Source organism: Mustelus asterias, chromosome 15, assembly GCF_964213995.1.
Source record: "Mustelus asterias chromosome 15, sMusAst1.hap1.1, whole genome shotgun sequence".
In the NCBI taxonomy this organism is placed as follows: Eukaryota; Metazoa; Chordata; class Chondrichthyes; order Carcharhiniformes; family Triakidae; genus Mustelus; species Mustelus asterias.
Window position 1 is genome coordinate 19013804 of NC_135815.1, and position 27468 is coordinate 19041271.

General features: G+C 46.1%; 1 protein-coding gene across 1 annotated transcript in view; it reads left to right on the plus strand.

The window, feature by feature from the left end:
* The window catches only part of ryr2a (ryanodine receptor 2a (cardiac)), a 455564-nt gene that overhangs the window by 185798 nt on the left and 242298 nt on the right, over window positions 1–27468 (plus strand). Inside the window, 3 exon segments of the mRNA XM_078230647.1 lie at window positions 1256–1415; window positions 19431–19578; window positions 25643–25667. Coding sequence (XP_078086773.1) covers window positions 1256–1415; window positions 19431–19578; window positions 25643–25667 — 333 coding nt within the window.

Below are 27468 nucleotides of genomic sequence, written 5' to 3' on the forward strand. Positions count from 1 at the left end.
TGTCACGGACAGCATCCTTCTCTTGCTCATACTGACTGCTTTGTTGCTATGAGCAAATGGAATGTTATACATCAAAAACAGAATCTGCTGGAAAATCTCAGCTGATCTGATGGCACAGTGGTTAGCATTGCTGCCTCACAGCACCAGGGACCTGGGTTCAATTGTGGCCTTGGGTCACTATCTGCGGAGTTCTGTGCACTGTCTGCACATTTTCCCTGTGCTTGCGTGGGTTTCCTCCGGCTGCTTCAGTTTCCTTCCACAATCCAAACATGTGTGGGTTAGGTTGATTGGCCGTGCTAAACTGTCCCTTAGTGTCAGAGTAAGAAGTCTCACAACACCAAGTTAAAGACCAACAGGCTTATTTGGAATCACGAGCACTGCTCCTTCATCAGGACTCATCTGATGAAGGAGCAACTGATGATGGACTCAGGATTCCAAATAAACCTGTTTGACTTTAACCTGGTGTTGTGAGACTTCGTACCGTGTCCACCCCAGTCCAACGCTGGCATCTCCACACCTTAGTGTCAGGGGGATTAGCAGGGTAACTACGTGGGCTCACAGGGATAGGGCCTAGGTAGGTTGTGCTCAAAGGGCCGAATGGCCTCCTTCTGCACTGTAGGGATTTTATGATTCTATTCTATGATTTCATCTGCGGGGAGAGAATGGAGCTAACATTTTGAATCTGGATGACCCTTCATTTTTTTTATGGGATGTGAGCGTCGCTGGCTGGGCCAGCATTTATTGACCATCCCGAACTGCCCTCCATTTTGGACGGCATTTGAGAGTCAACCATTGCTGTTGCTCTGGAGTCACATGTAGGACCAGGTGAGGTAAGGGTGGCAGATTTCCTTCCCTAAAGGACGTAAATGAACAAGATGGGTGTTTATGACAATCGCCAATGGTTTCATGGTCACCATTAGACTTTTCCGTTCCAGATTTGTTTTCAATAGCATTCAAATTTCGCCATCTGCTGTGGCGGGATTCGAACCTGAGTCCTCAGAGCTTGTCCTGGGCCTTTGGATTACAAGTCCAGTGGCAATGCCACTAAGCCATCGCTTCCCCATCAGAGGAATGTTACACGTTATAAGCTTAACATTGCAAACAGGTATGATTGGCGGGGTAGTCCAGCTTCTGTCAGGATTCCATGCATACATCGCAATGTTGCAATTGATTTAATGCTGCAGACACTCTGAATTTCACAGGATATAACACCATAGCACAGCTGAAAATGACTAACAAGACATGTTTCTGTCAGTTACCAGCTACCGAGTGGCTACAAGCCAGCTCCAATGGACCTGAGCCACATCAAATTAACCTCAACCCAGGAGGCCATGGTGGATAAACTGGCAGAGAACGCCCACAATGTCTGGGCCAGAGACCGCATCAGGCAAGGCTGGACGTACGGCATTCAGCAGGTAAACCGTGTCTGGTCTGTTTCTAAGTCATTGCCTCAAGGGGCTCACTGCTGATTAGACGGAATGGAAGCGATGAAAGTTTCAATAGCTTTTTCATTTTTAATGAGCCCATTGCTAGCGGAACGTGAGGCTGCAGCGCATTTATCCATCTTTTGGCCAGCAGGACTGGAGCAGTGGCACTGGAGTAGATTTGTGTTGAGCACTGCATTTTATGCTGCAGAACTGCCTCAGCCAGTGGGCAGATGGGAAATGGGAGGGTCTGGAAAAGAACAGCTAGGGTTAGGGTTAGGGTTCCAAAACGTTCCCTAGAGACCTGGTGGTTCAGGCTAACACAGTAAGAAGTCTCACAACACCAGGTTAAAGTCCAACAGGTTTATTTGGTAGCAAAAGCCACGAGCTTTCGGAGCGCTGCCCCTTCATCGGGTACAGGCTAACAACAGCAAAACACCACATTTATATGTGAAAGGGTTTTATATAATTGAGTGTCACGAGAGCTTCGGACACTCAGGACTGGGTTTTGCCAACCCACTGGGGATGTGCTCAGAGGTGAGGGGAGGACCCATAAAAGGGCAAGAAGAGGTAGTGCCCCCATTGCCTTCACACTACCTTGGCATTCTGCCAGTGGTGGGAATGTCCTTGTGCTCAAAGGTCAATTTTGTCACTTAACTTGGTTAATTAAAGGCCTCTTCCCAGCAGCAGGTAGTCCCGCTATGGAGAGTCCATCCGGTGACCTTTGTGGCCTCCCTGGGGGGGCTTGAGAATGGAATGAGGGCAGTGCCTCCCAATCGGGGAATTGTGGTCCGTGGATGGGCACCTCTCCGATGGTAATGGCCACCCTACAGCCTAAATATATTCTGCTGTCTTGCCTCCCCCCAGCATCTCCCTCTCCCCGCCCCCCACCACCCCCCCCCCCCCACCCCACCCCCACCCCTCCCAACTCACGTAGTTATCAGGGTGGCCTTCGTTGCTGTGTCCTCTCAGCTGGGTGCAGTCCCAACAGTGGCCATGCTAGTAGTGGCGCAGCTGAGACAGACGGGTGGCCGCTCCTCTGATTGGCCAGCTGCTTTTAGAACTGGGGTCTCATCCAGTAATGAGACAGAATGCCGGCAGCCACGAATTAGTTGTCAGATGGGCCTCAAGTACAGCCGGGGTTCTCTGCCTCCCTGATTAAATTCAATCTTTGAGTATGCTGCCAATTTCAAAAACACAAATGCTTCTGTTGTTGATACAAAGCTTCTTTGGGCGCGTGCTACTGGACAGAATGTTCTGGTCACGCCCACCCTGAGATCGTAAATTCTCGCCAAAGGTCAACTTTGAATGGGCTGCCTAATTCACTGTCCTGCCTGCTACGATTCCCGTGGTGGGCACGACTGGAAAATTGACCCCCCTGTCAGAATCAGTGGTGCATTTCAGACACGAACTGTGGCAATGCCACATTGTTTATCAGATAGACCCCAAATCCCTTGCTCGGCTGGTGTGAGCGCTCCATAGCCCAAATTCTTTGCTCCACAGTCTAATCATACAGAGCTTGTAGCAGCAAGTACGCAGCCGAGATACTCATCTTGAGAATGGGTGGAAAAGATAGTCCCCTGGTCGGTGTTGGGCCTTTACTGAGATCTCGATGTAACTAATACCTGCTCTCAGTCATGTTCAATATTGATGAGCCTAGGGCGAGTCCCACAGATACAGATTCCAGGAACTCACATGGACACATTTCAGGAAGAGCCTTTCTTTGATTGCAAAGACAGGAGGCAAAAAAAATCGTTCTAATTCCCTTGACTGGAATTTGCACTGCATCTGTCACAGGGCAGAAACACATCTGGATTCTGTTGCAAATTCAAAGAACAAAGAAAAGTACAGCACAGGAGCAGGTCCTTCGGCCCTCCAAGCCTGTGCCGATAATGCCAAACTAATCTAAAAAAATACTTTCTCGGTCTGTCTCCCTTTATTCCCTCCCTATCCATGTACCAGGTGCCTCTTAAATGTGACTTATGTGTCTTCTTCCACCACAGGCTCCCACCACTCTCTGCATGAAAAACTTCCCCCGCACATCTCCCTTAAACTGTCCCCCCCTCACTTTGAACCTGTGCCCCCTTGTAACTGACACTTCCACCTGAGGAAAAGGTCTCTGACTATCCACCCTGTTGGGCGGCATAGTGGCACAGTGGTTAGCACTGCTGCCTCACAGCACCAGGGAGCCAGGTTCAATTCCAGCCTCGGGTGACTGTGTGGAGTTTGCATGTTCTCCCTGTGTCTGCGTGGGTTTCCTCCGGGTGCTCCGGTTTCCTCCCACAGTCCAAAGATGTGCAGGTTAGGTGGATTGGCCATGCTAAATTGACCCTTGTGCATGGGGGATTAACAGGGTAAATGTGTGGGGTTATGGGAATAGGGGGTGGGTGGGATTGCGGTCGGTGCAGAACCGATGAGTGGAATGGCTTCCTTCTGCACTGTTGGGATTCTATGATTCTATGCCTCTCATAATTTTGTAGACCTCTATCAGGTCCACCCCCCCCTCCCCTTCCTTATTAGATAGGTCGTTCAAGGGATGGATCCAAGGTGAAGAAATGGAATTGAGGTACAGAGCAAATGTGATGGAATTGAAAGGCCGAACGGGCTCGATGGGCCAAATGGCCTATGCTTTCTATTGTCCTTGGAATTTTAGCACCAAATATTTCAAGATTTTCTTTTGAACGCAGTTACTTTGTTTCTCACCCTTGATTCCCCTCCTGGGAGATGTTTGTGTGGTGTTAGTTTCCTGTAGGATTTGATGGTTGCCAAAGGAGTACTAAATAAACTTTTATCTTGCTGAGTGGAGCTCTGCGCAGTGAATTATGTGGCAGTTAGTCCTCCATAATTGGTACTGGCGAGGCAATAACTTTCCCGAGTTATTAGGTGCCAGTATTTGTCAGCAGCAGATTCAATACATTAAGGTTTGACTGACAGGATTGGTGGCAGTAATTTAAGCGAGCTGGTTTTGCTTACAAATACAGAAAATTATTTTCTCTCATGTTGGAAGTTCCAACTCTCCCACCGGCTGAGTGGATAAATGTGCACCGCCATATAGAATTAAGATGAAGGGGGAGCTGGGGCCAGAAGCATGGTGACATCACAGGGTTAATGTCGAGAGTTTCTCTCACAAGGACTTGGGACCTTCTTCCTCATGTTCGCAACCTGAAGGTTGTTCGTCGTTAGGCTAAACATTCCCCACATTACGACATGAGAAAATAAGAAAGTTATAACCTGAAAATGTAGAAAAAATAAGAAACATCCTGGAAGATTTCGGGCGGCAGGGTGGCACAGTGGGCATTACGGTGGCACTGTGGTAGCACTGCTGCCTCACAGCACCAGAGATCCGGCTTCAATTCCGACTTCGAGTGACTGTGTGGAGTTTGCACCTTCTCCCCGTGTCTGCGTGGGTTTCCTCCGGCTGCTCCATTTTCCTCCCGCAGTCCAAAGATGGGCGAGTTAGGTTGATTGGGCGTGCTAAATTGCCCCTTAGTGTAAGGGGGATTAGGAGGAAAATATGTGGTATTACGGGGATGGGACCTGGGTGGGATTATTATGGTGCAGGCTCGATGGGCCAAGTGGCCTCCTTCTGCACTGTAGATTCTATGATTCTCTGATTCAATAGTGGCTGCCAGATCTTGGTAGATGTGACTTCTGTCCCTAGGGTCCTTGTGGGGGGTTGAACACTTCGCTATTTCTTCCTGTGCTGTCCCTTGTCCATTGGTGTCCATGGTTTGGATTGCAGTCCTTAAGGATGTTGTTCCTTGCTGCAATCTCCAATGCTGAGTCCCAGTTTGGGGGTGGCACAAAGTGCTGTACTTTCCACATCTTCCTCCTCTATTCGGTGGCCACTCATCTCCTTTGAATGGTACAATGGGATTCCACCTCCTCCAGTCGAGGGGTCAGACAGGGCATTGATTAAATGTTTCAACCAAAGATCACCCGCCACCTAATCCGACATGAACACTCTTAGAATGAGCATGGTGAAAATGTAGATCCACCTGGGACCACCGCAAAGTCCAACATTATAGAGAGTCTGGTCAACAAATCAAACTCACTAAATACCTTCGAGCTGTACTTGCTATCAGCTAAACTATTCCTGACATTGGCATACACCAGTGTCCTCCGTTCTATACAAACCTTAGAACATCTTTTCTGGTTCTGCCACATAATATACATTACGGTAATGGAGTAGTAGGCAGTTTACCGGAGAAGGATATACAAGTGACAGGCTTGGCAGGGCAATCACGTGCCTTCCTAAAGAGGATTGTGATTGAAGAATATGATAAGAAGACGGGCAAGTGGGTTTGACATTCATACTGAAAGAACCATTGGTTGGGCCTTGTGACCTGTTCCTAGAAGTAATTACATTCACATGAATCATAAATGTAGCTTTTGAATTCTACCGCATCCGCCTTTAATGGTGCAATTTTTAAAAAAAAGTGATATACGCCGTCCTTGAGAGGGGGAATTAGGCCAGGAGCTGAGATTTAAATGTGGACATGGAAATTAATATGCAAGAAGCGCTTTGATTAATTATACATATTAATGCAAACTGGTATGTTAAAATAAGACACTTCACGTACGTGAAAAATGTGCGTTATTTCAATGAAGCAAATCATTTATCTGTCACAAAGAAACCATTAGAGCTCAGAACACACCTTCAAGATCTTAGTTTAAATGATTTGATATATTGGAATGATTTATCTTACAATTTCATATGACTAATCTCCATTAAAAATACACTCTATTTGATTAAAAAGTGTATTATAAGTCATCCCCTATTGCACTGTGCCTACTCATAGTAGAAGGGCTGCAAAGATGTATTTGGTACTGTGAAGGAGTTTCCATGCTGCCCTATTAAGCTGAACAAAATAAAGTCGTAGCAGTAACTGCCTCTGTGACTGAAGTAATGGAAGCAAAATGGAAGCCATTTCCTTTGATTCTCACCACTCTGAGTCTGGCACCAATTTCATCAATTTATTGGCAGATTGTATAATTATGGACAACCTCAGTGATCTTCTGAATCTGAGTTGAAATTGCTTGTCCCCATGCGTGCAATCCTCCACCTCTGCAACGCTGTCTGTTCACCACTCTACCTCCTCATCGTTGGTGAAAACTTCATCTAAGCTTCCATCAGCTTGAGGATGCCTTTATTTCATGCTCTCCTTCTTGTGCCATATTCCTCTGAATCGAATAAACTTCCACAAATCCAGAACTCCTTTGGGCAGGTACATGGATAGGAAAGGTTTAGATGGATATGGGCCAAATGCAGGCAACTGGGACTAGTTCAGTTTAGGAAATCTGTCGGAATGGATGAGTTGGGTTGAAGGGCCTGTTTCCATGTTGTATATTTCTCTGACTCTTAAGGACAGAATTTTCCTGTCCCGCCCGCCACGGGAATTGTAGCGGGCGGGACACGAACCATGTAAAGGTCCGTTGGCCTAGGACGGGATTTTGCGGGCTTGGGGCGAGTGTGGCTAGAACATCTCGCCCTAAGTCTGAACCCAACCCACACAGTGTACCAAATGTACAGCAACCACCCCCCAAAGCCTCGCACCCCCCCCAACTCTGCCCTTGCCCTGCTCCACTGACTACCTGTACCGCAGAACATTGGCTTCAAGACTCTCATCCTCAAAGAACAACAAACAAAGAACAAAGAACAGTACAGCACAGGAAACAGGCCCTTCGGCCCTCCAAGCCTGTGCCGCTCCTTGGTCCAACTAGACCAATCGTTTGTATCCCTCCATTCCCAGGCTGCTCATGTGACTATCCAGGTAAGTCTTAAACGATGTCAGCGTGCCTGCCTCCACCACCCTACTTGGCAGCGCATTCCAGGCCCCCACCACCCTCTGTGTCTTTCCTCCATGGCCTTGCGATTTGACTGATCTCCTCCAGGGTGATACTTCTGTATGGGTGTTCACCCCAAACTCCAAGCTTCTTCATTACAATTCACTGTTCTGTTTTAGTTCCTTTTGTCTTTCTTGAGCAAAAGGAAACTCATTAGCTCATTGGTCAATGCAGCGGCAATTTTTCTTAACACCTGAGGTGAAAGAACGTGTCAGGTTACGGCAGCCTTTGCTCCATTAACTGCAGGCTACACACATTGTCCCGTGTTTCCTTTATTAAACTCTCAAATTCAACCTTTCAGCTATTTGATCCCAGCCCCTGGATCTTTCTTCTGAAGTTGTCCTGCTTTGTTGGTCCTTTCTTTGTCTTTGTAAACCTCTGAAAAATTCTCTCTTCAAATGGGCCCATGGTTTGGGGTGTAGGATTAAACATAGAGGATTCTATGATAGATAAATAGCTCTGTGAACCATACTGTTCTATGATAGCACAAATCTGCTCTCAGTTGCAAACTGCAGACCACAGTGATTCTTCTGTTTACCCAAATTACCTGCTAGGATGGTTGCCTCCAATGGTTACAGCATCATTAGAGGTATATTTATAATGTGTATGACTCAGAGAATTTTAGAGTTTACAGCACTGTGGGAGGACATTTGACTCATCTTGTGTGTGCTGATTCATTGCGAGAACAGTCCCATAGTCCAATTGGAAGAAGAGCTATGAGTTCTCCCTGTTTTCCAGCCAATATTCCTTTCACAATTGCCATCATTATCTCATCCATATATCTCAACTGGGCATTAGCAAAAGCATGAGCTCACCGTGAGCTTGTGGGGGGGAGGGGAGGTAAAATTAAGATGCTCGAAGACTGCATGCGGATTCCCGGTAATCCTACAGAACGTCTGCAACTGATTGACCCTCATTACAAGCGTGCTGAGTTAGAATTTTTGGCAGGCTGTATTTCAAGGATTCATCGGATCTGGAGATACCAGTGATCCCCATTTTGTTTAAATCCATCTTGATGCCGGGTTCTCAGAGTGTCAAGGTTGTTGGCTAGAATGGAGATGCATTTTGGTAGAACTAACGTAGGGGGGAGCTATACGATAAATGGCAGAAACATAAAGGGTGTGGATACGCAGAGGGACCTGGGTGTGCAAGTCCACAGATCCTTGAAGGTGACGTCACAGGTGGAGAAGGTAGTGAAGAAGGCATATGGCATGCTTGCCTTTATAGGACGGGGCATAGAGTATAAAAGTTGGGGTCTGATGTTGCAGTTGTATAGAACGTTGGTTCGGCCGCATTTGGAATACTGCGCCCAGTTCTGGTCGCCACACTACCGGAAGGACGTGGAGGCTTTAGAGAGAGTGCAGAGGAGGTTTACCAGGATGTTGCCTGGTATGGAAGGGCTTAGTTATGAGGAGAGATTGGGTAAACTGGGGTTGTTCTCCCTGGAAAGACGGAGGATGAGGGGTGACCTAATAGAGGTGTATAAAATTATGAAAGGCATAGATAGGGTGAACAGTGGGAAGCTTTTTCCCAGATCGGTGGTGACGTTCGCGAGGGGTCATAGGTTCAAGGTGAGGGGGGGGAGGTTTAACACGGATATCAGAAGGACATATTTTACACAGAGGGTGGTGGAGGCCTGGAATGCGCTGCCGGGCAAGGTGGTGGAGGCAGACACACTAGGAATGTTTAAGACTTATCTAGATAGCCACATGAATGGAGTGGGAATGGAGGGATACAAAAGAATGGTCTAGTTTGGACCAGGGAGCGGCGCGGGCTTGGAGGGCCGAAGGGCCTGTTCCTGTGCTGTATTGTTCTTTGTTCTTTGTTTGTTCTTTGAGATGGGAGCCATGGAAATTCAAGCATGAGGAAGCTTCGACATTGGTCCTGTCTCCTCTGATGCCATGAGTTAAGATTAGGCCCATGTGTCGCCCAACACAGACCAATGTGAGTACTGGCGGCGTCAGCTCTTTCGGGCAGAGATTTGACATTTTTAGGCTTTGCCCAATTTTCTCACCACATCCCCATTATACCAAACATGGATAGGAAATATTCAGAGGGATATGGGCCAAACGCAGGCAAATGGAATTAGTTCAGTTGAGGAAACCTGGTCGGAATGGGAAGAGTTGGGTTGAAGAGCCTGTTTCCATGCTGTATATTTCTATGACTCTAAGGGCGGAATTTTCCCATCCCGCCTGCCATGGGAATCGTAGAGGGTGATTCACGGACCATACAAAAATCCGTTGACCTAGGGCGGGATATTCCAGTCTTGGGACAAGCGCGGCCGGAAAATCCTGCCCTAGGTCTGAACCCTATCTCACACAAAGTACCATACATACAGCAACCATCTGCCCCCCCCAAACCCTCACACCCCCCCAACTCTGCCCTTGCCCTGCTCCACTGAACACCCATGTTCACTTGTTGGCTGTGGGTAATTTGCTGCACAAAGATTGGGTGCCATGTTTGCATCGACAGAACAATCTATCGACTGACTGACTGACTGACTTTGAGGGTTGTCCAGAGGATATGGCAATTTTCCTTAATATTTAGTTGGAAAACTTGATCCAAATAATAAAAACTTCACTAAATCCAGAAGGTTGGACAAATAATTTAGAGAGTTTTCCAGGCGCCCCTGCGATGTGTTTTGTGATGGTGGATGAGGTCCATCATTGGCCGGAAGCAGGATCAGAGGATCCCGTTGCTGTTAATAGGGTTTCCCATTCTGTGCACCCCACTTCCGCTGGGAAACCTATGGCGGGGGTTTGGTGTCGGCAGGGCCGGTAGATTCCACCGGCAAGAATGGCTGGAAAATTCTGTAAGAAGTCTCACAACACCAGGTTAAAGTCCAACAGGTTTATTTGGTAGCAAATACCATAAGCTTTCGGAGGTCTGCCCCTTCGTCAGATGGAGTGGATATCTGTTCTCCAACAGTGCACAGACACAGAAATCAAGTTACAGAATACTAATTAGAATGCAAATCTCTACAGCCAGCCAGGTCTTAAAGGTACAGATAATGTGGGTGGAGGGAGCATTCAACACAGGTTAAAGAGATGTGTATTGTCTCCAGACAGAACAGCTAGTGAGATTCTGCAAGATCAGGGGGAAAGTTGTGGGGGTTACTGATAATGTGACATAAATCCAACATCCCGGTTTAGGCCGTCCTCATGTGTGCGGAACTTGGCTATCAGTTTCTGCTCAGCGACTCTGCGCTGTCGTGTGTCGTGAAGGCCGCCTTGGAGAACGCTTACCTGAAGATCCAAGGCTGAGTGCCCGTGACTGCTGAAGTGCTCCCCCACAGGAAGAGAACAGTCTTGCCTGGTGATTGTCGAGCGGTGTTCATTCATCCGTTGTCATAGTGTCTGCATGGTTTCCCCAATGTACCATGCCTCGGGACAACCTTTCCTGCAGCGTATCAGGTAGACAACGTTGGCCAAGTTGCAAGAGTAGGTACCGTGTACCTGGTAGATGGTGTTCTCACGTGAGATGATGGCATCCGTGTCGATGATCCGGCACGTCTTGCAAAATTCTGGCCAGTGAGTTCCAACCCCCAAGTGGCTGTTGGAGAATTTGAACTTAGGTTGAAAAACCTGAAAAGTACAAAGGGTATCAGTAAAGTTGACCATGAAACTGTCAGTATATTTTAAAAACCCACTTCACTAATGCTCTTAATGGGAAGGAAATCTGCTGCCTTCTCAGTTCCACACCGGTGTGGTTGACTTATAACTATCTTCTGAAGTGGTCACTAAACCACTCAGTTGTACCAAGCCTGCATAGACAGTTCAAGATAAAGGACCAGCGTTATCATATCAGGAAAATTAGTGATGGACAATAAGAAGATACGAAATAGGAACAGGATAAGATGATGGAGCCTGCTGTGCCTTTCAGTGGCTGATTTTTGACTTCAGATCCACTCTCCCACTTACTCTCCATTTCCTTTGATCCCCCAAGAGACCAAAATCTGTTTATCCCAGCCTTCAATATACTCAACAATGAAGCACCCACTGGGGTCAAGAATTCCTAAGCTTCTCAGTGCTGCCTCCAGTTTAGAATCATAGAATCCTACAGTGCAGAAGAAGGCCATTTGACCCATCGAGTCTGCACCGACCACAATTCCACCCAGGCCCTATCCCTGTAACCCCATGTATTTACCCTGTTAATCCCCCTGACACTATAGGGCAATTTAGCATGGCCAATCAACCTAACCCACACATCTTTGGACTATGGGAGCAAACTGGAGCACCCGGAGGAAACCCATGCAGACACGGGGAGAATGTGCAAACTCCACACAGACAGTGACCCAAAGCCGGAATTGAACCCGGGTCCTGACGCTGTGAAGCAGCAGTGCTGACCACTGTGCCACCATCTCCTTCCTTAAATATGGAAACCAAAACTGCACATGCTTTTCCACGTGTGATCCTACCAATGTAATTGTATAACTGCAGCAAAACTCAAATCCATTGGCAGTAAAGGCCAACAGAGGAACGTCAGAACAGGAGTAGGCCATTCAGCCCCTCAAGCCTGCTTCAAGCCTGATTCAATTGGATCGTGGTTGAACTTGTACCTCAACGTTATTTTTCTGCATCATCCCCACACCTCTTGATGTCTTTACTATCCAGAAATCTGCCACTCTCTGTCTTGACTGGGCCTGCACAGTGCTCTGTGGGTGAGTGAAGAAATTCCTCTTCACCTCAGTCCTAAATGGCCTACCTCTCACTCTGAGACTGTGACCCCTGGTTCTAGGCCCCCTCGGTTTGGGGAAACATCCATCTTGCATCTATCCTGCTAAGCCCTGTAATAATCTGGTATGTTTCAATGAGACTGCCTCTCATTCTTCTAAACTCTAGAGAATGCAGGCCCAGTGTTGGTGGTGTACCCGAGGTGAGCAGTACTGTCAAGAAAACTCAGACAATACAAAACTCATGTATTGACTCTGGGCTGAGCGTCATAAGTTTCTAGACAATCAGGGTTTGCGGATCAGCCAAGACAGGAGTTAGCTTCTGGATTTCACGGACTGATAAAATACTGTTATGTTGAGGAGTGGAATGAAATTGGCCAGAGTATTTGACAGGCGTCATTTGTCAGCATTTCTGTATAAAGACATAACTTTATTAAACCAGGAGATCATCAAACAGGGTTAATCAGCTCTGACAAGGAGCATCAAAACTTTCCTGATGATTCTAACAATACAATCAAAAAAATCAATTATATATTTGTCTTATCAATCATTCCCGCCTTATAATAAATTTAAATCGATCATGTTCAAAATACACAAATCAACAATAATGCCTGTCAAATACTCTGGCCAATTTCATTCCACTCCTCAACATAACAGTATTTTATTAGTCCATGAAATCCGGAAGCTAACTCCTGTCTTGGCTGACCCTCACACCTTGGTTGCCTAGAAACCTAAGATGCTCAGCCCAGAGTTCAAATGAACATTCTCACAGGTTCCCTTGAAGTTCACTGTCCAACCAGACAAACGCACGACACCACATCTGGGCACCAGTCCATCTCATCTGGACCATGAATAAGTCCTATTCATCAAATGTGCTTCAGTGTTCTAACTGTTCTCCCATCCGAAACTTTAACTGATAAAACTTACATATTTCCAAGGTTCAGGTATTTTCTTGAAATATTACTTTGCCTTATTGACTTTTACCATGATGCCTTGTGGTAAAATGCTTTTTGGTCAAAGTGAACAATATTCCTTAAAATCAATAATACATATAAAATATCAGCATTTCTATTTTACGATCATAATCATTTATTTGAATCAATCACTGCATCTCATGTTTGTAAATTGCTTCTTGTTAGCTTATTTTAAAGTCACTTAACTAACTACTGCTAGTCCTGTCAGTGCCTTAATGTGTGCTGATTTTAAAAATCTCACTAATCTTATTACCCCACTTTAAAGTTTATTTATTAGTCACAAGTAGGCTTACATTAACACTGCAATGAAGTTACTGTGAAAATCCCCAAGTCTCCACACTCCAACACCTGTTTGGGTCAATGCACCTAACCCGCACATCTTTCAGACTGTGGGAGGAAACCGGGACACCCGGAGGAAACCCATGCAGACACGGGGAGAATGTGCAAACTCCACACAGCCAGTGACCCAAGCTGGGTGTCGAACCCGGGTCCCTGGCGCTGTGAGACAGCGGTGCTAACCACTGCACCACTTCACCCAGTCTTCTCAATCACTCCTCATGGGACAATCCCACCATTTTGGGAATTATTCTGGTGAACCTTCCTTGCACCCCCTCTGTAGGAAATATATCCTAAGTTAAGGAGAGTAAAACAGGGTACACAATACTCCAGCTGGTACCACAAAATCTCTATACAATTACAGCAAGACGTCTTTACTCCTGTACTCAAATCCTCTTGCAATAAAGGCCAACATATCATTTGCCTTCCTAATTACTTACTGCACCTGCAGCCTTCAGTGATTTATGAACAAGGACAATCAGGAGCCTTTGGACCTCAACACTTCCCAATCCCTCACCATTTGAGAAATACTCTGCATTTCTGTTTTCCTTTCCAAAGTGGATAAATTAACATTTTTTTCACATTATATTCCAGTTGCCTTGTTCTTGCACACTTGCTTAGTCTGTCTAAATCCTCTTGAAGCCTCTTTGTATCCTCTTCAGACTTCATATTCCCACCAGCAAACTTGGAAGAATTACATTTAGTCCCCACGTCCAAATCATTGATATAGATTGTGAAAAGCTGGGGCCCAAACACTGACCCTTGTACCTCATTAGTCACAGAATGCCAACCTGAAAATGATCCATTTATTCAGACCCTCTATTTTCTGCCTGGTAACTAATTCTCGATCCATGCCATTTTCTTTCCTAATTGCTTGCTGTACCTGCATGCTGTTTGTGTTCCATACACAATTACAACCAAGACTCTTCTGAATTTCAGCATTTACAGGTTTCACATCTTTTAAAAAAATTCTGCTTGACTATTCTTTGGACAAAATTGAAGCATCTCACCCTTCCCCAGTTTATAAACCACCTGCCACCTTATGGTTTTGCACCTTCTTTGTGTCCTCCTCACAGCTTGCATTCTCAGCCAGCTGCAAATTGTTAGCACACTTTTTAATTTATTCATTTTTACGGGATGTGAGCATCGCTGGCTGGGTCAGCATTTATTGCCCATCCCTAACTGCCTTCCATTTCAGAGGGCATTTGAGAGTCAACCACATTGCTATGGGCCTGCAGGCGCATGTAGGCCAGACCAGGTAAGGATGGCTGATTTCAGTCCCTGAAGGACATTAGTGAACCAGATGCGTTTTTGCAACAATCGTTACACTTTTAATTCCAGAGTTTATATTGAATTCGAATTTCACCATCTGCTGCGGTGGGATTCGAGACCGGGTCCCCAGAGTATTACCCTGGGTCTCTGGATTGCTAGTCCAGTAACAATACCACTGTGCCACTGTCTCTGCTAAGCTTAGATACTGTCTCTTTGTCCAAGTCGCCAATATAGATAGGAACATGGTTACATAGGAAAAGGAGTAGGCCATTCAATCTGTCGAGCCTGCTCCACTATTTAATACAATCATGGGTCATCAGATACCAATATCTTTTAAACCCACTATCGCCATAACCCTTTACGTTATTGTTAATCAGAAACCTATAATTATTTGCTTCAAACATTCACAATGACAGAGCTTCCACAGCCCCCTGGGGTAGAGAATTCCAAAGATTCACAACCCTCTGTGTAATCTCTCCTCACCTTGGTCATAAGTGGCATCCTCCTTATTTTGAAATTGTGCCCCCTGGTTCTATATTCACCAGCCAAGGGAAACATCTGACCTGCATCGACCCTGTCTCTTCCTTTAAGTATTTTGTACGGTTGCAAACAACTGAGGCTCCTGCACGGATCTTTGCCGCACTCCACTGGCCACAGCCTGCCAACTTGAAAATGTTAATATAAGAGACCTGAACTCCATGAACCATGTGTATTATTTTGTGTGGCACCTTATCGAACAGCAACACAGTGGCACAGTGGTTAGCACTGCTGCCCCACAGTGCCAGGGACCCGGGTTCAATTCCAGCCTCGGGTCACTGTCTGTGTTGAGTTTCGATGGTAGTCATGATGTGGAGATGCCGGCGTTGGACTGGGGTGAACACAATAAGAGTGTCTAAGGCACATTCCCACTCCATCTGACGAAGGAGCAGCGCTCCGAAAGCTTATGGTATTTGCTACCAAATAAACCTGTTGGACTTTAACCTGGTGTTGTTAAAACTCTTACTGTGTGTTGAGTTTGCACATCCTCCTCGTGTCTGCGTGGGTTTCCTCCGGATGCTCCGGTTTCCTCCCACAATCCAAAGACATGTGAGTTCGGTAGATTGGCCATGCTAAATTGGCCTTTAGTGTCAGGGGGATTAGTAGGATAAATATATGGGGTTACGGGGATAGGGTGTGGGTGGGATTGTTGTTGGCGTAGGCTCGATGGGCTGAATGGCCTCCTTCTGCGCTGTGGGGATTCTATGATTCTGTGAATGCCTTTTGGAAATTCCACATCAGAATAAGGAATATGTACAATCTGGAGGAAAGGTTGTGATAACAAATGACTTAATTTTGCAAATTAACATCCAGAGCAGAACAGACAGATCCTTCTGACATTTCTCTGAAGTTTCTTTGTGTACTTCATGTTGAAAGCAGGGCAGACTTTGTCCTCATAAAAGCATAATTTTTAAAAAACATGTTTAAATCGGCAATACTTTCAGATAGTGGCCTCAGAGTTAAATACTTTCCATCAAATTATTTGTAAACTCAAAAGGTAACACGATCATTGTTAATTTATTTCACCCAGGTTAACCTCACAATGTATCTGCATGCTGTCCATCACAAAGTGGAACTGAGTGCTTGGAATTAACACTGGGCTTTCTTTAAGGTCTCTTTCCCTCAGCACCAGAAGATCAGCGATAGTCTTGAAGTGGCTAAAAGGAGCCAAGGACACTGTTTCTGTAGGGATTCCAAAGATGTCCCCGTTAGGTGGATTGGCCATGCTAAATTGACCCTAGTGTCAGTGGGATTAGCAGGGTAAATATGTGGGATTTCGGGAATAGGGCCTGGGTGGGATTGTGGTCGGTGCAGACTCGATGGGCCGAATGGCCTCTTTCTGCATTGTAGGGATTCTATGATTCTACCAATCGTTGACTGCGTTTACACTGAGAGATGGGGGGGGGGGAACACTGTGAAATTCTCCCCCGTTGTATGTGGTGTTCTATCCCACATTGGACCCTGAAGAGACTAAGGAGTATCGCAATGTGAAAAAAACCCTCCAAAAAATACTTTTACAGCAACAAATGTTCTGATGTCTGGTGAGGCAAATTTAACCTTGCATTGTGCTAAGTGATCTAGTGCCACGATTGGTATCACAAAGTCTTCGCTGTATCCTGAGAATCTCTCAAACAATTCTACTAAACTGGTGTTGTTTCCTGCCAGTGTCACTGTTCGGAGTTAATCTACCACAGAATGATATATGTCCCCTTAGAACTGAACAGATGGTGTTTCTGCACTCCCTTAACTTTGCCAGCTCACCTCGATGCAAAGAGAAGAGCATTTTGAATTGTGAGCTTCAATGTCCTGAGCATGAACTAACATTTATCTCTTGAGTTTTTTTTAACTTGTTTCCAAACCCCATGTGACCAATTGTTGTGATCTGAAAAGCATTTGTGAGATGCAGAAAATTTTGTTTCGCTAAATAAATGTTGCCTTGGCAACCACACGGCCTTCATTGACTGGTATCAGAACACTCCTTGTATGGATCATAAGTTGCTTAGAAACTAAGACTGCAGCCGCAACAAGAAACAGACCTCTAATTCACTCCATTGGTAGATATTTCCTGGACTCCCAGGGGGCGTTCGTACTAAAAACATTCAGGGCATTGAACGAGCGTGAAAACGGGAGAAAATCGCGCCCATTTTTTGGGGGCGAGCTCCCAAATTGTACAGCACTTAGTAAAAAAAGAGCCCAAGTGTGATTCTTGCCAGCAGGGGGGTGGGCGGAACCCATTCTGGCCGGGAAGCCGGCTGCTGAGCTCTAGGGGTGCCATTGCGCAGGTGCCATGATCTCCTACTGGGAGATCTGTCACTCCACCATCCCCGCCCCGGGTCAATCCCCCCCCCCCCCCCCCCCCACCCCCCCATCTGATCGCTGCCCCAGCTGTCCACATGTTGTGAATAAGAGAGAAGGTTCTTGCTCCACTCACAGCTCATTAGCAGGTTGTGGTAAATCTCATGCTGCAATGTCACAGGTTATATGAGAGCGGGAGATATGTATCTTCTCCGAGGATTTAACCAATTGCATGACCACGTTGAATTTTCAATGCATGTGGTTCATTGTTAAAATGGCTTTGCTGGGTTAATTAGATGCAACACCCAAAAGAACTGGATATTTCTACAATATTTCAGAAAGTAAAATGGGTTCTTCAAGCTTTTAGACGCAATCCAGTGGCCCCATTCGCCGTGGGCGCTACTCCCTTTCGGGCTGCTAAATCTTGCGAGAGGGCCAAAGCGGGATTTGCACTCATGAGATCCCGGTTTGAGATATTCCCCTCCCCCACTGGTGACGTGATTTACATTAATTTGAATAAATGTAAATGTGCTTAAGCATCTGCCCACAATGGATCCTCCCCACACCCCCAACGGCGGCGTGACATTATGCTGGGGCGAATCACTACTGGCTTTCAAAAGTGAAAACCAGTCGTGGTGATCACACTGGGGTAGCAGAGGTGCCTGGGGGCCCCGGGTGCTGAGGGACAAGGCTGGGGATTGCCCCCTGGCACTCCGGTGGGGCCAATTGGGCACTGTCAGGGGGAAGTAGCAAGTGGGGCATTGAGCACTGAGGAGGGCAGTGCCAAGTGGGTGCTGCCCTCCTCCATTGGGGGGGCACCTTATGTGTGTACCATTCACTGTGTTACACCATTGCTGCCCTCAAACCGGCTGCTGGGTAGAACTGAGGGGCGGCTTGGAGCGATCACCCATTTTCTCCACATACTTGTAGCCATTGTCTGTTTCCTGCCCAGCCCCCCTTCATGCTGATGTGAACTAAAGTCAGGAGGTGCGCTTGTGAGAAGTTGTTGCCGCATCTTTGATGCTCCAGGGTTGATTGGACATGAGGAGAACTCATTCACAATTAATACTCATCAGGCATCACACCATTAGCACAATCTCCCTGCACTAACACCAAAGGAAAATAAGAGATGGGAGCAGGAGTAGACTTGGTGAGCCCACTCTGTCATTCAATAGGATTATGGCTGATCACAGGGGAGGCAGTGGCGTAGTGGTATTGTCATTGGACTAGTAATCCAGAGACTCATGGTGATGCTCCGGGGGCCCAGGTTCAAATCCCACCATGGCAGATGGTGGAATTTGAATTCAATAAAAAAAAATCTGGAATTAAAAGTCTAATGATGACCATGAAACGTTGTCGATTGTTGTAAAAACCCATCTGATTCACTGATGTTCCTTAGGGAAGGAAATCTCCAAGACCTTACCCAGTCTGGCCTACATGTGACTCCAGATCCACAGCAATGCTGGCAACGCCCATATCCCAGGATTAAATAAAAAATATCTTCAGCTTCAACCTCACTTTCCGCCTGTTTCCCATATCCCTGCGTCACCCTGGGAAACTTACCCTCTCCAGCATGAAACCTAATTACTTGGACTGCCACACACATTTCTTTTTATTATTCATTTCTGGGACATGGGTGTCGCTGGCTGGCCAGCATTTATTGCCCATCCCTAGTTGCCCAGTTGGTGAGCTGCCTTCTTGAGCGATTGATACAACTGAATGGCTTGCTGGGCCATTTCAGAGGGCAGTTGAGAGTCAACCACATTGCTGTGACTCTGGAGTCACATGTAGGCCAGACCAGGTAAAGAGGACAGATTTCCTTCCCTATAGGACATTAGTGAACCAGATGGTTTCTTTCTGGCAATCAACAATGGTTTCATGGTCATCTGTAGATTCTTAATTCCAGGTATTTTTTATTGAAGTCAAACCTGGGATTCGAACCCGGGTCCCCAGAATATTAGCTGAGTTTCTGGATTAATCGATAATACCACGAGGCCATCACCTCCCGACATAACCTAATCCTGTGCAATTGTTTTTCTGTTTTGATTTCTGAATGTATTCTCTTTGTCACAGGATGTTAAAAATAGAAGGAACCCCCGTTTGGTTCCGTATACCCTCTTGGATGAGCGCACAAAAAAATCCAACAAGGACAGTCTGCGTGAGGCAGTTCGCACACTTCTAGGATATGGATACAACCTAGAGGCACCGGACCAGGACCACGGTACATCTCAACACTTTATTCTTTTTCTCCTTGTTTATTTCTAAGATTAAGTGTGCAATGGTAAGAGATTATTGGTGATGTATTCACAGTGGAAACAACTTGCCGGGTATTATGTTCTGTCAATGTTTTTTATACATAAATATACAACTGCTCTAGCCTTTTGCTCGACTTTTTAAAGTTTAAAGTTTATTTATTCGTGTCACAAGTAGGGTTACATTAACACTGCAATGAAGTTACTGTGAAAATCCCCTAGTCGCCACACTCCGGCGCCTGTTCGGGTACACTGAGGGAGAATTTAGCACGGTCAATGCATCTAACCAGCACGTCTTTAAGACTTTGGGAGGAAACTGGAGCACATGGAGGAAACCCACGCAGACACAAGGAGAGCGTGTAGACTCCGCACAGACGGTGACCCAAGCCGGGAATCAAACCCAGGTCCCTGGCACTGTGAGGCAGCAGTGCAGAAAACTGTGCCACCGTGTTGCCCTCCTGAATCATACCAATCCTGAGTTGAGAAGATGACTGGACATGAAGGCCTCTGTCGACCTCGTTCTTGTGTTGAATGTTAGGAGATATCTGTGAATATGATTTTTCTTTCTCACCTAAAGGAAACATGTACCGTCCATTTCAGGATATCCTCTCCCTCAGCAGGGTGCAAATCAGCATGTTGTTATGAAAGAGAGTGAAAGTGAGAGTCAGCAAATGACTGATTGTGTCAACATTCCAACAACCTGACCAAACTGACTGACTGATCAAATTGGCCAAATTCATTCAGCGGTCTGTGGTGAAGCCAATTGTACAATGAACAGTGGGGTTGTTTTCCTTTGATAAAGGTTTGTCATTGATTGTCCTGGCACCAGATCTGGTCCCAAGCCCAAAACTCATCCCAATGACTTTTTTAATGATTACTTCAGGGGCGATCATGGGCCCGTGTTTGCCGTCCGTGCGAATGCCAGCAGGGGCTCAACATCTGGTAGTCGCAGATCTCGCTGGTGAGATCGCAATCTCTGATCTTCTCTATGAGAGTAAACCTGCTTGACATGAATTTAACTGGATTTTAATATCTTTAACCCGTCCCCTCTCACTGTATTAATTGACCCCCACCATATATTAACGCTGCACCGACATGATGTCATGCTGGCGCGGCTTACAACAGGTTCTCCTAGACATGAACCTGTCGTGGGGTCATGGGGATCTCCCCAGGGGCATAAAGATGAGTATTGCCCCTGGGGGGAGAAGGGCATGGCCAAGCAGTGGCCAATCTGGCAGCGCCAACCCACGGCAAGGGGTGGGCCCCGGGGGGGCATGGATGGATTCAGATTTGGTTGTGGGCCGGGAGCAGGTGGAAGAGCAGGGGATGCTGGTGACGGCCATTGAGGGTTTTAACCAAGGAGTCTGGGGGAGGGCCAATGATTGGGGCCGTGGGGGGAGGTGGAAGAAGTGCCGACTTTGATGGGGGCGGGGAGGAGAACCTCTGAGACCTGCGTAGTGAGCTGGCAAAGAGAAGGTTATGAACCCTTTAAAGCTGCATTTTGCCAGCGAGTTGAGGCCCCACTCTCCCGGCACGACTGCGTCAAACACACCCCTTGATTTTATTTTAAGGCAGAGTGTGGTAAGATCGGGAGAGAAAATTGGTGTGATTCTCTGGAGAGGTACACACTGGTTTTCTCACCTTTACTCACCGAAAACAACACTGCCATGTTTTGGTAAGATTCCCCCCTAAGTCTCAAGTCCCCAGTGTATCACTCTTCAAGCAGGCTGGCACACTCCCTGATTACGAAGTAAATGAAAACTTCCTAATTAAGCAAGTTAGAGAGTTAATTTGTAATTAAACTGAAGGTTGATGGAGAGCTTTACCCAATGTGAGCTGCCCTCCAGTAGAGAGAACTCGCTGTGAGGAAAAATGCCCTCGCTTGTTCTTCTGTGAATACAGTTTATGTATTAATGAGATTAATAAATTAGTATTCTTATCCAAAGGAATATAGCAACAAATCTTTCATATATGATCGTAAAAAATAAAAGCGAGAGTAGGGAATTCAGCGCTTAGAGCCTATGCCACCATTCAATAGAATCATGGCTGCTCTGATTATGGTCCAGATTCCACATTCCTGCCTGTCCCCCTCAGCCCTTGACTCCCCTGTCAATCAGAAACATGTCTATCTTAGCCTTGAATACATTCAATAACTCATCCTCCACTGCTCCCGATGGAAAATAATGCAATAGATTAACAAGAGAAGAAATTCCTCCTCATCTCCATCGTAAATGGGAGACCGAATGGGCAATAAATGCTGGCCCAGCCAGTGACGCCTACATCCCACGAATTAGCAAAATACAATCTCATTTTGAAACTGTGCCCCCTGCTTCTAGACTGACCCATGAAGGGAAACATTTTCTCAGTGTCTACCCCAACAGGGCGCCTGAGAATCTCGTATGCTTCAATAAAATCACACATTATTCTTCTAACTCCAGTGGATAGGCCCAACCTATTCATCCTTTCCTCACCCCAAGGCTGTTCCGCCGTTGAATTAGATCATGGCTGATCTGTACCGCAATTTTATTTCCGCTCCTTTGATTCATATCCCTTGAGCGTAGAAATCAGTCTTAATCTTGAACATTTTAATGGACTCTACATCCAAATTCTTCTTGATGAGATAATTCCAGATTTCCACTGGCCACAGTGTGAGGAAATGATTTGTGATTTAACTATGTCCCCTTTTTCTGAATTCTTCCACTGGGGTAAATAGTATCTATCCAGTGGAATTATGTGATCATTACAAACATTCGATTTGATTACCTTTCGACCTTCCAAATTCAAGGGAGTAAAAGCCAAGTTTCTCCAATCTGTCCTCATCATTTAAAGCATTCAGCCCTGATTTGATTTGATTTGATTTATGATTGTCACACGTATTAGCATGCAGTGAAAAGTATTGTTTCTTGCACGATATACAGACAGAGCATAACATTCATAGAGAAGGAAAGGAGAGAATGCAGAATGTAGTATTACAGTCATAGCTAGGCTGTAGAGAGAAAGATCAGCTTAATGCGAGGTAGGTCCATTCAAAAGTCTGATGGCAGCAGGGAAGAAGCTGTTCTTGAGTCGGTTGGTACGTGACTTCAGACTTTTGTATCTTTCTCCCGACGGAAGAAGGTGGAAGAAAGAATGTTCAGGGTGCGTGATGTCCTTAATTATGCTGGCTGCTTTTCCGAGGCAGCGGGAAGTGTAGACCATTGAACCTTGCTGAGGTGTTGTGCCCAAAACAGTGCCAACTCCAGAGGGGTTCTGACCAAGGCCATTCTGGATAATAACTTAGAATCATAGAATCCCTACAGTGCAGAAGGAGATCAGTTGGCCCATTGAATCTGCACTGTCACTATCTGACAGAGTATCTTGCCCAGGCCATCTCCTCCATCCTATCCCTGTAACCTCACACATTCATCATGGCTAATCCACCTAACCTGCATGTCTTTGGAGTGTGGGAGGAAACCGGAGCACCCGGTAGAAACTCACACAGACACAGGGAGAATATGCAGACTCCACACAGAGTCACCCAAAGCCGGAATTGAACACAGGTTGCTGGCGCTGTGAGGCATCAGTGCTAACCACCGTGTCACCGTGCCGTCCCAAAGCAGTATTTAAAAAATATGCATCTCACAATAAGGAGAGAAATTAGATAAATACTTATTTATGCAGATTTATTTTCCCTTTGTGTTCTGGCAATGGGTCAGGAGAAAGAAAATACAAACACTGAAATTGCACAACGTAGAGTTTATTATAAAGTCAGACAGAAAAGTGCAAAGCAATCTGAATAAAAGGAATGAGCTTTCCGAGGGGAAACTACTGTGCACAATGCCTAAAAGCAGATTACAAATAAAGAATAACAGGGAATAAGGTGTTTAAAAATACATATTAGTTATTATGTTCAGTGGGAGCATGTGCAGTTTCATGAATAATCAGTCCCTCTGCTGTTAACTTGCGATGTTAATGTACATGAAACAGAAGTATGTTTGTAATTAGAGCTGCAGTACTGATCGATTTGCAGAGTGGTACCTGTTGTAACACAATAATTACACAGTTTGTCAAATCTGATTCCAGCAGATAAAACCAGAGACTGCTGGAAATACTCAGCAGGTCTGGCGGCATCTGTGGAGAGAGAAACTGAGCTAAAACCTATTAATTTTCACAGAGTTTAAGAAAGAGATGAGGAGAATTATTTTTCTCTCGGAAGGTCATGACGCTCTTCTAAAGTAGTTTATTTATTAGTCACAAGTAGGCTTATGTTAACACTGCAGTGAAGTTACTGTGAAAAATCCCCTAGTCGCCACACATTCAGGTACACTGAGGGAGAATTTAGCATGGCCAAAGCACTTAACCAGCACGTCTTTTGGACTGTGGGAGGAAACCGGAGCACCCGGAGGAAACCCATGCAGACATGGGGGAGAACATGCAAACTCCACACAGACAGTGACCCGAGGCTGGAATCGAACCCGGGTCCCTGGCGCTGTGAGGCAGCAGTGCTAACCACTGTGCCACCGTGCCACCCTTTGACCAAAGGCAGTGGAAGCAGAGTCTTTGAAGATAGATTGTTGATTAACAAGGGGGTGGAAGGTTATTGGGGGCTGCCAGGAATGTGGGCTTGAAGTTCCAAGCCGGTGAGCCATGATCTTATTGAATGGCGGAGCTGACTCGAGGGGCCAAATGGCCTACTCCTGCTCCTAATTCGGTGTGCATTTGTCTGTAGAGTTAAAATTAGGCCAACGGTCTCAGGCCAATTTTTAAGTCCCACCAGGGATGGGAAGGAGAAGGGATGGGAGGGAGATGGGATGGGAGGGAGGTAGGATGGGATCTGTTCAATGCCTATTTAAGGTCAATTAAGGCGTTGAGGAGCAGATTACGAGTTTGTTAATAAGGGATGTTGAGATTTTCACAAGGGCATATGGACTGCCTACGCCGGGTTTGGAGGCATAGGGGCCATTTGATTGGGAGGGAGAATGTGGAATGGAGACCCCACCACCTCGCCGCCTTTACCTGATTAAGTCTGGGGAGGAAACACCCACCGATGACAATTACTGCCCACTCAATGGCCTCATTGTTCACTATTGGTATTCACCCCACAGTGGATTGGGAACCCCCCCCCCCCCCCCACCTCCTCCCCCCCCCCCCCCCCCCCCCCCCACCCCCATGAGGGGAGACCAAAAAGCAAACCCGCTTATGGCCTCTAAGGCCTCTAAGGGAAGTTCTCTCTTTCAAAAGCTCTCAGTGCTCGATTGAGGGACGCAGCATTGAAAAGGGGCTGGGGGTTTGGGTGGGGTGGGGTGGGGGGGGGGGGGGGGTGGGGGGTTGTTGACATTCTGATACCCATTCGCCCGACCCTACAGGTGACCCCCCCAATGATCCCCATCTCACCTTCACTCACCCAGATATCATACATAGTCAGTTGAACCATTTTATGCTTTAGATTGCTTTTTCCAAGTAATCTTGCCAAATTACTTTCCTAAATGAAATTGTCATTTTGACTCATGTATAGGAAATTGGGTTTAGCTGCGCTTATAGTGATGTATCATCGTTAACCTTAGGCACCTGGAGATTGATTGATTCCCTTATTAAACTGAGGAGAGTTAGTTTCTGACAAATTTTTTTTGCTGAAGTTAAGCAAACCTTTCTCTCTCTCTCTCGTTTGGCCTCTCTCAGGAGTTAATGATTGAAGAAGGTGGTACATAGCATTCAACTGTCTAATGGATAGGGTGAACATTGATGGAACGGACAGGTTTTTTCATCAATCTGTTCTCAGGTTAGCCGCTAACACACAGAAAGATCCAAGAATCAAACGGGAATGCACTGTACAAATCATTGACCCGCAGAATAAGCGTACTTTTGGAACATTTAAAATGTTGCTTTTCAGCAGTCATTGTAACCGAATCTTTCAAGGGTTTGTACCAATAGGGTTAGAAATGTTGGTGATGCAAGTATTAAAATGGAGTGGATTTAGGTGTGATTAAACGCGAGATCTGAATAAATTGAAGAGAAACAATTCCTTTCGAAAGATCACTTTCTCCGCCTTCTTAGAACAGATTAAATTTCTACGTGATTGGTAACAGGGAAGAAGTACGAGGAAAGAAGAGAGATTGAATAAACTGGGATTGTTCTCCCTGGAAAGGCGGAGGCTGAGGAGCGACCCTGATAGAAGTTCATAAAATTATGAGGGGCATAGAGAAGGTGAACAGTTGGATGCTTTTTCCCAGGGCAGAAATGACAATTACAAGGGGCACAAGTTCAAGATAAGGGGGGAAAGGTTCAGTAGAGATGTGTGGGGGAAGTTTTTTCTGATGTGGAGATGCCGGCGTTGGACTGGGGTGAACACAGTAAGAAGTCTCACAACACCAGGTTAAAGTCCAACAGGTTTATTTGGTAGCAAATACCATAAGCTTTTGGAGCACTGCTCCTTCGTCAGATGGAGTGGAAATGTGCTCTCAAACAGTGCACAGAGACACAAAATCAAGTTACAGAATACTGATTAGAATGCGAATCCCTACAACCAGCCAGGTCTTAAAGGTACAGACAATGTGGGTGGAGGGAGCATTAAACACAGGTTAAAGAGATGTGTACAATACACATGATAAGCTTTTGCAGAAAATGCGGACACATGGGATTGAGGGTGATTTAGTGGTTTGGATCAGGAATTAGCAAGCTGTAAGAAAACAAAGAGTGGTGGTTGATGGGAAATATTCATCCTGGAGTTCAGTTACTAGTGGTGTACCGCAAGGATCTGTTTTGGGGCCACTGCTGTTTGTCATTTTTATTAATGACTTGGAAGAGGGCGTGGAAGGATGGATTAGTAAATTTGCGGATTACACTAAAGTCGGTGGAGTTGTAGACAGTGCGGAGGGAAGTGGCAGATTACAGAGGGACATAGATAAGCTGCAGAGCTGGGCTGAGAGGCGGCAAATGGCGTTTAATGCGGAAAAATGTGAGGTGATTCACTTTGGAAGGAGTAACAGGAATACAGAGTACTGGGCTAATGGTAAGATACTTGGTAGTGTGGATGAACAGAGGGATCTGGGTGTCCATGTGCATAGATCCCTGAAAGTTGGCACCCAGGTTGATAGGGTTGTTAAGAAAGCGTACGGTGTGTTAGCTTTTATTGGTAGAGGGATTGAGTTTCGGAGCCAGGAGGTCATGCTGCAACTGTACAAAACTCTGGTGCGGCCGCATTTGGAGTATTGCGTACAGTTCTGGTCGCCGTATTATAGGAAAGATGTGGAAGTGTTGGAAAGGGTGCAGAGGAGATTTACGAGGATGTTGCCTGGTATGGTGGGAAAATCGTATGAGGAAAGGCTGAGGGGCTTGAGGTTGTTTTCGTTAGAGAGAAGAAGGTTAAGAGGTGGCTTAATAGAGGCATACAAGATGATCAGAGGATTAGACAGGGTGGATAGTGAGAGCCTTTTTCCTTGGATGGTGTTGGCTAGCACGAGGGGACATAGCTTTAAATTGAGGGGTGAGAGATATAGGACAGATGTTAGAGCTAGGTTCTTTACTCAGAGAGTAGTAAGGGCGTGGAATGCCCTGCCTGCAGCAGTAGTGGACTCGTCAACGTTGAGAGCGTTCAAATGGTTATTGGATAAACATATGGATGATATTGGAATAGTGTAGGTTAGAGGGGCTTTAGATTGGTACCACTGGTCGGCGCAACATCGAGGGCCGAAGGGCCTGTACTGCGCTGTAATGTTCTATGTTCTATGTTAACCTGTGTTTTATGCTCCCTCCACCCACATTATCTGTACCTTTAAGACCTGGCTGGCTGTAGGGATTTGCATTCTAATCAGTATTCTGTAACTTGATTTTGTGTCTCTGTGCACTGTTTGAGAGCACATTTCCACTCCATCTGACGAAGG